The sequence below is a fragment of the Rhinatrema bivittatum genome, chromosome 4 (assembly GCF_901001135.1).
Source record: "Rhinatrema bivittatum chromosome 4, aRhiBiv1.1, whole genome shotgun sequence".
NCBI classification, from domain to species: domain Eukaryota; kingdom Metazoa; phylum Chordata; class Amphibia; order Gymnophiona; family Rhinatrematidae; genus Rhinatrema; species Rhinatrema bivittatum.
In genome coordinates, this window is record NC_042618.1 from 52611851 (window position 1) to 52625272 (window position 13422).

Here is a 13422-nt window from a genome sequence, read left to right on the forward strand (position 1 = left end):
ATTCTTTGTTGAGAGTAGAAACTATGTTTAGATGGTGCTCTACATGAATAAGAAAATGGGAATCATGGTTAGATGACTGCCTATATGTAAAAAGGAGTAAATATACGTTTGGATGAATAAGTATTTAAAATGGATTCATAGAAAGAAAAAAAGCATCTGATATATTTGCTTAATGTGCATTAATTGAAAGTGGACGTTTGAAGACTATGTTAAGGAATTCATATTTTTAAATTGTTAATGAATTAATTATGTATGTTGATTAATTTTATACATTTGTAAATTACATATAGTAATTTTGAGTAGATGTATATTGATACAGGGCATTTTAATGGAGTGTATGAGTGAGTATGTATGGGATTAAATTGAGTGAAGGTGAGGATAGATTGTTTTTAACATGTTTAGGTAGGATATTTGTATATTTATTGTATTTTGCAATTAAAGTTATATAATATCTATATTTTCTCTTTATGTGTATGTATAGTAGTGTCATAAGATGTGTCATACAGGGTCAGACAAAAATGTCCATCGATCCACACATCTGATCTCCGAAACAGGCCAATCCAGGTCATTATGAAGTAGCAAATGTTGCTTACCTGATGTAACAGGTGTTCTCACAGGACAGCAGGATGTTAGTCCTCACAAATGGGTGACATCGAGGATGGAGCCCAACCACGGAAAACTTCTGTCAAAGTTTCTGGAACTTTGACTGGCCCCTACTGGGCATGCCCAGCACGGCACCAACCCTGCAGCCAGCAGGGGTCTCCCTTCAGTCTTGTTTCAAAGCTACAGGCAGTGCCGAAAAAATAAAATAAGAAAAAACGAACCCAACACCGCGGGGCGGCGGGCGGGTTTCGTGAGGACTAACATCCTGCTGTCCTGTGAGAACACCTGTTACATCAGGTAAGCAACATTTGCTTTCTCACAGGACAAGCAGGTTTGGTTGTCCTCACAAATGGGTGAGTACCGAGCTGAGGATGTCCGAATGTGCACCAAAAGTACCCAACGGCATGCAACAGGCATAACAACTGGGGCAGAATTTGGTAGAGGACATCCGCACCCCACCGGGTAGGCGAATGGGTGTTGGTACGTCAGGTTGGAAAAAGGTTACGCAAGACAGATTGGCCAAAGATGGAATCCTGTCTTCCAGCTTTATCCAAACAGTAGTGGGCTGCAAATGTATGGAGAGAACTCCAGGTGGCAGCCTTGCAGATGTCAGGAAGCAGCACCGATCGAAGGTGAGCTACTGAAGTCGCCATGGCCCTCACAGAGTGTGCCTTAACACGGTCTTGAAAAGGAATGCCAGCTTGCTGATAGCAGAAAGAGATGCAGTCCGCCAACCAGGAGGAAAGAACCTGCTTACCCACAGGTTGCCCTAACTTGTTAGGATGGAAAGAGACAAATAATTGAGTACTCTTTCTGTGGGCAACTGTACGGTCTAGATAGAAAGCTAGAGCACGTTTACAGTCGAGGGTATGCAGAGTCTGTTCCCCGGAGTTGGAGTGGGGCCTGGGAAAGAAAATAGGTAGTATGATGGATTGATTAATATGAAACTCCGAAACTACCTTAGGCAAGAATTTTGGGTGAGTGCGGAGTACCGCCCGGTCCTGCAGGAGTTTAGTGTAAGGCGGGTAGGTAACTAGGGCCTGTAACTCACTAACCCTGCGAGCTGAAGTGATAGCCAAAAGGAAAATCACTTTCCATGTGAGATATTTAAGGTCACAGGAGTGAAGAGGTTCGAAGGGTGGTTTCATAAGGCGACCAAGAACCAGATTAGGGTCCCAAGATGGGGCTGGAGGACGTAAAGATGGCTTCAAATGGAGCAAGCCTTTAAGAAAGCGTGTTACGAGGGGTTGTACTGAAATAGGGACACCCCGATACCTTTATGGAAGGCGGCTACCACACTGACATGCATTCTAATGGAAGAGGTCTTTAGACCTGATTCTGAGAGATGCCACAGATAGTCCAAAAATTTAGGAATTGGACAGGAAAGAGGATCAAGGGACTGAGAAGTGCACCATGATGTGTACCTTTTCCATTTATAGGAGTAAGATTTTCTTGTGGAAGGCTTTCGTGAAGCGATGAGGATACGAGAAACTGAATCCGATAGTTTAAGTGGTTGAAGGACTAACCTTTCAACATCCATGCCGTCAGGGACAAGGCTTGGAGATTGGGATGGAGGAGGCATCCGTCGTTTTGAGTGATCAAATGCGGGTCCTTTCCTAAGGGAATGTGCCTGTGGATGGAGAGATCCTGTAGTATAGGAAACCACACTTGGCATGGCCAGTGAGGTGCTATCAGGATCATGATTCCCTTGTCCTGACGTAGCTTCACAAGAGTCTTCGATAGGAGAGGAAGTGGAGGGAATGCATAAAGCAGACCAGTTGACCACGGGAGGGAGAATGCATCCCTGGGCCAAGAGTGCTGAGTCCGAATGAGAGAGCAGTAATTGGCCACTTTGTGGTTCTGAGGGGACGCAAAGAGGTCTATGTGGGGGTAACCCCATTTCTGGAAGAGAGAGGTCGCTACCAAGGGATTGAGGGACCACTCGTGTGGTTGGAAGACACGGCTCAACCGGTCTGCCAAGACATTGTCTACTCCCGGCATGTAGGTGTACCTGAGGTACATTGAACGGGAGAGGGCTCCTGCTCAAATCTGCGCAGTTTCCTGACAGAGAAGGAAGGAGCCTGTGCCTCCCTGCTTGTTGATGTACCACATGGCCACCTGACTTGTCCGTCTGAATCAAGATTATGTGATTTGATAAGCAATCTTGAAAAGCCCGGAGAGCGTATCGGATTGCCCGAAGCTCCAGGAAATTTATCTGGTGTCTGGCTTCCTCTAGAAACCAGAATCCTTGAGTTTGTAAATTGTTTACGTGAGCTCCCCAGCCAACATTGGAGGCGTCGGTGGTGAGGATTATTTGAGGATCTGGTGGATGAAAGGGCAAGCCTTGGAGGAGGTTGGATTGATTTGTCCACCAGGCAAGAGACAGACGGAGAGCATTGGTGATGTGAACAATGGTCGACAGAGGCTGAGTTGCTTGGATCCATTGTGATTTGAGAGTCCACTGCATGACTCTCATGGCTAGACGGGCCATTGGAGTCAAATAAACTGAGGAGGCCATGTGTCCCAGTAGAATGAGGAATTGGCGAGCTGTTGCTGTGGGTTGAGACTGCAACTGGCAAGCTAGGGACACAAGTGTTTGGACACGTTGACGAGGAAGGAAGGCTTTTGCCTGTAAGGTGTCCAAGTCTGCTCCAATGAAGGATAAGGTTTAAGATGGGAGTAAGTAGGATTTCTCGTAGTTGATAAGAAAACCTAGAGAAATTAGAGTTCGAATTGTCAGGGTCAGGGAAGACCGAGCGATTTGCTGGGTTGGGGCCCTGATCAAATAATCGTCCAAGTAGGGGAAGACATGGACTCCTTCCTTCCTGAGGAATGCTGCAACCACTACGAGACATTTGGTGAAGACTCGCGGTGCGGATGCTAGACCAAATGGGAGCACTCGGTATTGATAGTGGTTTTGGCCTACTAAAAATCGGAGGTATTTGCGATGAGATTGAGTTATCGCAATGTGGGTATAAGCGTCCTTGAGGTCTAGAGAGCAGAGCCAGTCCTCTCTTTGTAGCAGAGGGAGAAGCGAGCCCAGGGTTACCATCTTGAATTTTTCTCTGTGAAGGTACTTGTTGAGGGCCCGCAGGTCCAGAAATGGGTGAAGTCCTCCTGACTTTTTTGGGACCAGAAAGTACCTGGAATAGATCCCTAGTCCTTGTTGGGACAGAGGTAGGGGTTCTATAGCGTTGGACTGGAGGAGAAGAGAAACTTCCTGCTCTAGAAGAACAGAGTGGTCGGTAAGTCTCCACGCCTGGAGCAGTGGAGAGTCCGCAGGAAGAGTTAGAAAGTTTAGATGGTAACCCTGCGCAATTATTGCTAGCACCCAATGATCTGTGGTGATGCAATGCCAATTTTCTGTAAAGTGGCCTAGACGACCTCCTACTGGTATGTTTGGTAGAGGAATTAGGCATCTGCTCTCTAATTGAAAGTCAAAACCCCGACGCAGGGCCTGGTTGCGGAGCTGGTGTGGGTTTTTGCTTTCGAGGTTGACGAGACTGAGGCTTTTGATAAGGCTTTGTTGACCTGGACTTGATATGTGGGGGATAATACTTCCGTGGACGGAAGAATGACTTTTTAGGTTCCTTCTTAAACGGTTGTTTAGAAGGGAAGTCAGAAGGAATTGATGAGAGCTGTTTAAGGGTCTCATGATGATCCTTTAATTCAGCAACTATTTGTTGAATTTGCTCACCAAACAAATTATCCCCTAAACAGGGCAGGTCAGAGAGCCTGAGAAGACTTTAGCCAAGCCCAGCGTCTTGCTGAGATGGCTGTAGCAGACAGTCTAGTGGAAGCATCGAAGATGTCATAAGATGTTCTTATCTCATGCTTTCCAGCTTCAAAACCTTTAAGCACGAGGGTTTGAAGGTGTTGTTGGAATTGTTCTGGTAAGGTATCTGAAAATTCTTGTATCTGCTTAAAAATGACCCTATTGTATTGGGTCATATACAGCTGATAAGAAGCTATCTTAGAAATAAGCATGGCTCCTTGGTAAACTTTTCTGCCTATACTATCTAGGAACTTGTTCTCCTTAGTAGGAGGTATAGATGAGTATGGCTTCATTCTTTTAGCTTTCTTTTGTGCTGACTCTACCACAACAGAGTGGTGGTCTAGCTGTGGTTTTTGAAAGCCAGGTGCTGACTGTACTAGGTAAGTAGAGTCCGCTTTTTTGTTTACTGGAGCAACAGATCCAGGAGTTTCCCAATTCTTTTTGAGAAGGTCCAGAAAAACCTGATGAATTGGAATGGAAGTGATGACTTTTGGGGCATCCATAAATTGGAGTAACGCCATCATTTGGTGCCTGTCATCTTGCTCTGATTGAAGCTGAAAAGGGACCAGGTCTGACATTTCTTTCACAAAATTGGTGAAAGAGAGGTCCTCAGGAGGAGAACGCTTTCTGCTTTCAGCAGGAGAGGGTGGTGAAGGTAAATCATCGGTATCCGTAGAAGAATCATCGCCCCATGTGTCATAAGGATCAGGTTGCTGATCTGTAAGACCTCGAGGGGGTTGGATACCAGAAGGCCCCGGCTGAGGCTCCGAGAAACCCGAAGGAATCACCGGGGGCATCGAAAATACCCTTGAAGGCATCGGTGCCGGCATCGAAGGCATCGATGGAGCCGATGTGCGTATCGCCCCGGAAGAGTGTATCGTGGCGAGGGACGACACGGCACCGATGGAACTACTCCTGAAGGAGGAATTCGATACGGTGTTTCCACACCCGATGAAGTTGGCATCGGGGAGCGCACCGGTGCTGTTGGTGATTCAGGTATCACCGGTGGAAGGGCGGTCATGAGCGCTTCCATCCGGGCAAGCAGCGGTGCCAGCGCTGCTAGTATCGGGTCGATGACTGGTTCCCCTCTCTGTGGCAGGATCGGTGCCGATGGAGTCTGGAACCGTTGCATGGCCTTGTCGATGGCCTCCTGGACCAGCCGGTCCAGTTCTTCCCGGAGACCTGGGGTAACAATACCCGGCTCCGCGGAAGAGGGAGGCTGAGGCTGAGCCAAAGGGACCACCGTCACCGGTGGAATCGCGGCTCCCAAACCCCGATGGGGTGAGGGTTGCCTCAATGTCTCAGAAACAGAAGTGAACGGTGCAGCTTCTGATCGAGACTTCTTCGGTGGAGGCTCGGACGGTACCGAGGTCGATGACTTCGATTCCTCGACGGTCCGAGACTTGCGATGTCGATGACAATGTTTCTCCCTCCGATCCCCACGATCCTCGGGGGAAGGGACGGGAGTCGATGGCCATGGAGACGTCGATGGCAGACAGTCACTGGGAGGTTGCCGACGATGGAAGGACTTCGACAGTGCCGGTTCAGAGGACGTCGATGCAATGGACGGCGTCGGAGTGTGAGCATGGAAAAGGAGTCCCATCTTCTCCATTCTGGCTTTGCGACCTTTTGGTGTCATAAGGGCACATTTGGTGCAAGTCAGGACATCATGCTCACTTCCTAAACACAATACACAGACTCTGTGAGGGTCTGTGATAGACATGGTGTGCGTACAATCTGGGCACCGACGGAACCCCAACACCATGGCCATTGACCAAAAAATTTAGCCGCGGGACGGTCGAAGGCCAGCAGGCCGCGAAGGCGAAACTCGACGGCAATAGACTAAAAACGGCAAAAAACTTACCGAAACACCGCGGGCTAAATTTAGATAGAAGGGGGACCCCTGTGGGGCGTATTTTTACTTCAAAGAAGTTCAGAAGAATTTCCTGTCAGGAATGTGGTAAGAGCTCCTTAACCGCGTGGCTACTGCTGCGCGGAAAAAAGAAGACTGAAGGGAGACCCCTGCTGGCTGCAGGGTTGGTGCCGTGCTGGGCATGCCCAGTAGGGGCCAGTCAAAGTTCCAGAAACTTTGACAGAGGTTTTCCGTGGTTGGGCTCCATCCTCGATGTCACCCATTTGTGAGGACAACCATCCTGCTTGTCCTGTGAGAATATATGATTTTTGGGCTAGTGTGCTGGATATGATATATAAGGTAACAATTACGACCACCTTTTTTTGGGGGAGGTAGTGTTGTTCGGGGATACTGCATGGGCTTATTCTTTATTTAAGGACAATTTAAAATGTGTGCAAATTGCAATTTTGTTAACAAAACTGCTTATTTTGCAATCTAGGGTGCAAACCCACCATCTTCTCAAATCTGGATAAAACAAATGCTGGAATGGAAATCTATAGAGGAAGTAAATGCTAAAATGATGCACAAATTAATAAATACAAATTATACTTTAATCTGGGAAATGTTTATGGACAATAAACCTATATAATTGGTTGTTATAGATTATGCTGAGGGAGAAGTGTGAGTATTGTGTCTGTCTTGTGTATTGGTCACTACTGGGAGCAGTTCTATGTGGAAACAAACATAAGGGCAATGTACTGGCTGTTTTTTGTTTTTTTTTTAATATTGATCTCAGTTATTGCTTGATAGACTGTAAGCTTTCCACATTCCTTCAATAAAGATATGATTAAAAAAAAAAGAAACACAAACCCCACAAGGGCCTTAAAAAATACAAGGAAAGAATGATGTGGATCCAGAAAGACACAAGATCTTGCAGGGACAAAACAATTCTTGGGCATAGCTGTATCTGTTCTCTGCTGCAGTTATTTAGTTATTTATTAAAACATTTATATACTGCATTACCCATAACTCTAAGCTATTTACAATAACACATTCATAAGAGATAAAGACAAACATCATTTATTGATAAAATGTACCAAAGCAAGCAGGTGAACTGGCCATATAAATTCAACCAAACAATGCTGAGATCCATACATTATTACCTATTGCAGAAATTAGGTCAAGCATATAGATATATATATATACACACACACACATATACATATATCTTCATCTCCTTTTTAAAAATCTTAAAAGCACGATTCTCTTCTCAATGAGGCCAGCAGGCTGTAATATTGGGTCTGCTACAGCAAACAACTTTTCCCATGATTCAGCAAGCCTGACCAGCTGAACAGAAGGTACATCAAGCAAACGTTGACCAACTGAACAGATTCCTCTGTGGCCTATATATTTTGAGTAATGAACTAATACACTGAGGAGCTTCATTATTCAAAGCTTTATGAATTGTTAGTATTTTAAAAGCTATTCTTGATTCATCTGGCAACTAATATAAAAGTGGTGAAATACGGTCAAAATTGGCAGGATCCAGTAAGGCGATACTACCAAATTCTGAATAACAGGCAAAGCATGTAAAATCAATGATGAAAGACCCAAGTAAGCTAAGTAAACTAAGCTACAACTCCATTTTTTTCACTTCTACTTTTCAAATTATATTTTTAGTTTTCCTAGGCTCCCTATATTTTTCATTTAAATGATGTTTAATTCTTCACCATTATAGGTTGCGTTCAACTGATATATATTGCATTAGTTATGTTTTACTTGTTTTATGTATAAGACTTCATATATTATCTTTATGTTAAATGTATAACGCCCCGGCGTATGTTCCTGTTCTCTGTACACCGACGTGATATCTCTGATGAGCGGCGGTATATAAAAAACAATAAATAAATAAAAAATAAATAAAATAAAAATAAGTAAACTACATGACAATAATCCAATCTGGTTAGGTCCAAAGCCTGAAGGACAGCATGAAAATCACTTCAGTTCAGGAGTGGCTTCAGTTTCTGAAGCATATGAAGTTTGAAAAGTGAGCTTTGGATGATTTGAATGACAGCTCAGAACTGAAAATAACTCTGCATTCACATGTGGGTCTTTACAGCCATAGAAGGAGTTGCCTACCTAAAGACTGGAAGACCATAAGGGGTTCAGATCTATGGTCTTTTGAGATGGGAGGAGCCTAAGAGGATGACCACCAGAATTGCTAATCAAGGTAAACAACCGCACCAATTATTTAACTTAAAGCTACTTTTTAACTGAACATAAAGTTGACTATGTGCACAATAAGGGCCAGATTTTAAAAGCCTTACGTGCGTAGTAAAGCCCCGGGACGCATGTAAGTCCCGGGGCTTTACTAAAGGGGCGGTCCAGGGGCAGGGGTCCCGGAGGCAGGCGCAAAAGGTAAGACAAAGGTCAAGGGGGGTTAGAGTAGGGCTGGGGGGGGGGGGGAAGGTCGGGGAGGGGTTAGAGTAGAGCTGGGGGGGGGGAGGCAGCAGGGAAAGGTAGCGCGGCTCGGCGCACACAAGGTGCACAATTGTGCACCCCCTTGCGCGCGCCGACCCCTGATTTTATAACATGCATGCGCATGTTATAAAATCGGGCATACATGTGCGCGCCGGGTAGTGCACACATGTATGCCCACGCACTTCTATTAAAATCTACCCCTAAGTGTCACATTTGGTTATTTCACATCCAAGTTCATTTTCAATCAATAAGAGGCATTACACCACCTTTGTTTTTATATAAATTAAACAAATCAACGTTACCTGTGACTGTGGCACATCTATATTGCCCAGGTTAGGGTCCTCTGGTGTCAGAGCCCCTGAGGGATCATCTTCTAGCTCCTGCTGTTCTTGCTCCAGAGGTTTGAGAAGTTCCATTAGTGAGTTCTGCATGCCTGTCAGCACCTCTTCTTTTTTCTCACTTAGTTTCTTCATCTGATCCAACACATCTTCAGCATTTCCCTAAAATGACAAATGTCTCTTTTCATTAATCACTGGAGCTGGATTTCTGGAGAATCGAGACTTTAATGTCCAGCTTTATGAAGCTGGATGTTGAAGGAGTGAGTAGTAGCCTTTTACGAGCATGAATATTTCCAAACTCAGAAGTATATGGGTTTTTGAAAACCGGTAAGACTGTGTACATTTTCCATTCTTATTACCTTTTAACATTTAGGAAGCAATGTTCAAAAGTGTGCGCTTTGATACAAGCCCGCAGGTGCTTTTACCTGCAAGCATTGCACGTGTGCATTTTCCCTTTGAAAACTGCCTAGGGAAAAAGCACCCTTTGCAATCTGCACATGTATGTTCTGCAAATCCTTTTCCCCCTGAAACACAACATGCCAGTAGGTGCGGCGTTGCATTCCCCACTCCAATCCCACAGCGGGAATAACTCTGCTCTGTGTGGCACTCTGCACAGACTTTTAACCCACAGGGAACAGACAATTTTCCAAAAGCCCTTTGCACAGTAAATGGCTTTTGAAAGTTGCCCTCTTAGTTCTCATCAGGAATTCTGATCATTTCAGATTTCTCTCTCATGCCATGCCACGTCTAGGCCAAGTAATGTAGTAACTTACTGAGGGTCTCAGATGGGTCTAAAGTTATGTCCTAATTCAAGGAGCAGGGGCCCTAAAATGTCTCCTGTTTGGCAGTGCATTAACACTGACTCATCATTTGATAGTTTGCACCTGCGTGGTCTGGGACAATAATTATATTTCTTGGAAGAACTTGTTAACTGAGATTAGTGTTAAAAAAACGCTTCCCTCCCTTCTACATGCTGAATGAAAACTGTTTTGTGAAGTCACTGCACTTCAAGGTAGATAACATGAAGAAGGTAAAATTCAAATCAGGGGTGGGCAATTACATCCTCGAGAGCTGCAAACCAGTCAGGTTTTCAGGATATTCCTGATGAATATGCATGAAATAGATTTGCATACAACTTAAGCAGAGTGCATGCAAACTGGTTTACAGCCCTCAAAGGACTGGAATTGCCCACCCCTGATTTAAAGGACTTCTGTGGTAAAAGCACATGTTATGCACAGCCGATCGCGGGAAAACTTACAATGGGTGTTTCATGTTTCTGCGTAAGTTTACCCTGGAGGGCAGAGTTCGAGAGGAGTTTATACTTATGCGCGTACTTTTCAATTTTTTTTAGAAGAATGCATGTAAATTTTACAGAAAAATCTGTGTGGATGTTTTAGCAGTATAACCTGTGTAGGTAGATTTGGCAGGATAATTTTCAAAGTAAACTTATTAAGCTCACTTAGAAAAACCGGTGCAATTAACGTGTTTTGTCAAATACCTACAGTACCTGAAGATTATCCGCTTTGAAGTAGTTGAAAGGCAGAATATAAATAAAATAAACTAACTTTCTTATGTGGGCTATTTGAAAATTATGCTCTAAGTAAACACTTCTCTTAAATAGAATAGGATTTGCTTTCTTTCCAGACACATTTGAACAGCAATAATGTTAACAAGCACAGGTTAAAGCCGTAATCTCTGGCTTATACTTTTGTACATTTCTTACATTTATATTATTTATAGGGGAAATAACAATCAAATAAGTCAATTTACTTGTGCAGCAATATCATTGTAAGCAGATGAAGTATTTTCCGATTGCTCTGGGAGATTTTTGGAGGCTTGCTTTAACTTCTCCAGTTCCTGATCCAGCTCGGCTACTTCTTTTATAACTGGCTGCAATGAGAGGGGAAACCATTTTAGTACCTGGCACATGTTACTAGAGCAGAATTTGGAAACCACAACGATGACATAAGAAAGTGAGGCATTTGGTTTTGTCTGTGAGCTTAGCTGCTGCCACATGAGTACAACTCTTAATGCAGGCATGTATGTTTTTGAGACTCCCCCTTCATGGCAGCGACTATGCTATGCTTCCACTTGGGAAGACTGGTTTTGGGAGTAACCTAAGACGACCAAGCATGCCTTGAAAATGTACATCACGGACACCATTCTCCTGGCTTCCAGAAAGGGTTGAGCACAACTAATGACATTCTGTAATATCCCCCAGGAATGTGCAGTATATCATTCAGTCCCAGTTTTTAGAGGAAGCTATTGGCTCACTTAACCACTAGGTATCAGGCCATGCTGCTAGCCCTGAATGGAAGGTATAGTGAACAACAAAAGAGAAAAAAAAAAAAGATCTTCATTCATGAACTCTCTCTTTGGGCCAGACACTCTTCATCACCCTTTCACATTCACAGCCACACTGAGACCAGGGTGGGATGAACCATTTCATGAATGAAAAATATAGACAAGACAAATATCCACAAAAAAGTCTGACAGTGACGTGTACAGCTCAGGAAGTTAGATGGGGAAATGACCACACAAAGGAAAGGAAACAATACCTCAAATAGTTCATTTTGCTTCTTGGTTACTTTCTCTAATTCTTCTATGCATTTTGAGAGATTAAATGCTCTTTTGAAGACGGACAAGGAATGGGCTCCTGGCTCAGGTAACTTCAGAACTGTTTTGCATGCTTCTATCTGAGCAATCATCTTTTTCATGGAATCAATGTTTTCCAGTATAACCTGAAATGCACAGTGTACAAATTACAATTACTGGACAAAGACAAAATATAACCAGATAATTCCATACATGAACAAGTAATGTATTCATTATGAGGACAATGCACCCAATTCAGAGACTAGCAAGGAGGCCCATGGTAAACAGCTATTTGGTAGGAATGGGCGAGTATCCTATTCACCATCATTTTTGAAAATGGCTCCTTGGGAGCCAGACGAGGGGAGAATAGGCTGATGAGCATGTAATAGGGAATTTCAAGTAGGCCTCTCTCCATGGCATAGAACGCATTATCTGCCTCAGACATGCATTCCTTTTCAGACATGCAAACTCCTTCTGACATCAGCAATATCTGGAACAGGATGGAGGACGTGGCTTGCCCACACCTCAGACATATTCCTGCCTCATTTAAATATCCTCTGCAATTCTGACATGGCCTGGCTACATAGGATATGAGTAAAATGCCAGCATCTAGATATAGAAAGTACCTTGTTCAGAATCCAAAAACACAATGGTTTGGCAAGGTACAAAGCATGACGAATGGCTGGCATGGAAGCTTAGCATGAAAGTTCTATGAAATGAGACTAAAAGACCTAAATATGTATACATTACAGGAGAGGAAAGACGGGCGATATGACAGAGACGTTCAAATACCTCAAAGGTATCAATAATAAGCAAGAAGCTAATCTTTGTTCAAAAGGAAAGAATGTTCTAGAGCAAGAGGTATGAGGCTCCAAGGGAGCAAATGCGAGAGCAACATCAGGAAATATTTCTTCATGGAAAGGGTGGTGGATGGATGGCATGGACTCCCCATGGAGATGGTGGAAACAAAAGTAGTGACAGAATTCAAGAAAGCGTGCGATAAGCATAGAGGATTCTGCAGAATGCAGCTGCATGCTTGATCTCAGGCACTACTATGTGGGATCATATTTGCCCAATTTTGTTCTACCTACACACTAGTTGCCATAGAATCACTTGTGACAAAATTACTGTGTAGTTCACAAGCTCTTGGCCCTGGATTCTTTTCTTTGGGCTAATTGCTTGTTAAGAATTTACAATCCATCATGAGCCATGCAATCTTTGCAGCGTGGCTTGCTTGATGATCCATCTGTTTGGCATGCGGGTCTGACTGACTGTTGCAGCTCCCATTATGTGGAAGCAATTTCCATAACACCTGCAATTGATAACTTGTATTAAAACCTTTAAGGGGCTATTGAAAATGTATCTCTTCAGTCTGGCTTTTGCCTGCTTGGTCAATTTGGTCACAGTTATTATTTTTTAGATTTTTTAATGAGACTTGCCACCGAGGTCATTTATGTTGTATGCATTTCATATTTACGTTTGTTCTCCTGTAAGCCGTCTAGAGCCTCTGGCATTGGCAGGATAAAAATAGCAGTAAAATAAATGAAGAAGTTACTAAGTCTTTGAAAACAAAAAGAGAAGAGTCAAAGATCAACTGGCATTTTGGCACTGCAGCAGGAATATTTTATTTATTTATTTATTTCTTTTGTATACCGACATTCGATCGAGATATCACATCGGTTTCCAGGTAACAGGTTGAATAGGGCGAGATCTGCCCTATTTTACATTTAACAAGATAACAATTAATTAAACTATTGAAGTAAAAACATTGTAACATA

The 13422-nt window shown here is 43.6% G+C and overlaps 1 protein-coding gene across 3 annotated transcripts in view; it reads right to left on the bottom strand.

The window, feature by feature from the left end:
* The window catches only part of SYNE2 (spectrin repeat containing nuclear envelope protein 2), a 799865-nt gene that overhangs the window by 268013 nt on the left and 518430 nt on the right, over positions 1 to 13422 (bottom strand). For all 3 annotated transcript variants that reach the window (XM_029598126.1, XM_029598125.1, XM_029598127.1), the window contains exons 65-67: positions 11608 to 11790; positions 10820 to 10939; positions 9014 to 9211 (exon numbers count right to left, since the gene is read on the bottom strand). In XM_029598126.1, the coding sequence (XP_029453986.1) occupies positions 9014 to 9211; positions 10820 to 10939; positions 11608 to 11790 (501 nt within the window). The remainder of the gene's footprint in view (positions 1 to 9013; positions 9212 to 10819; positions 10940 to 11607; positions 11791 to 13422) is intronic.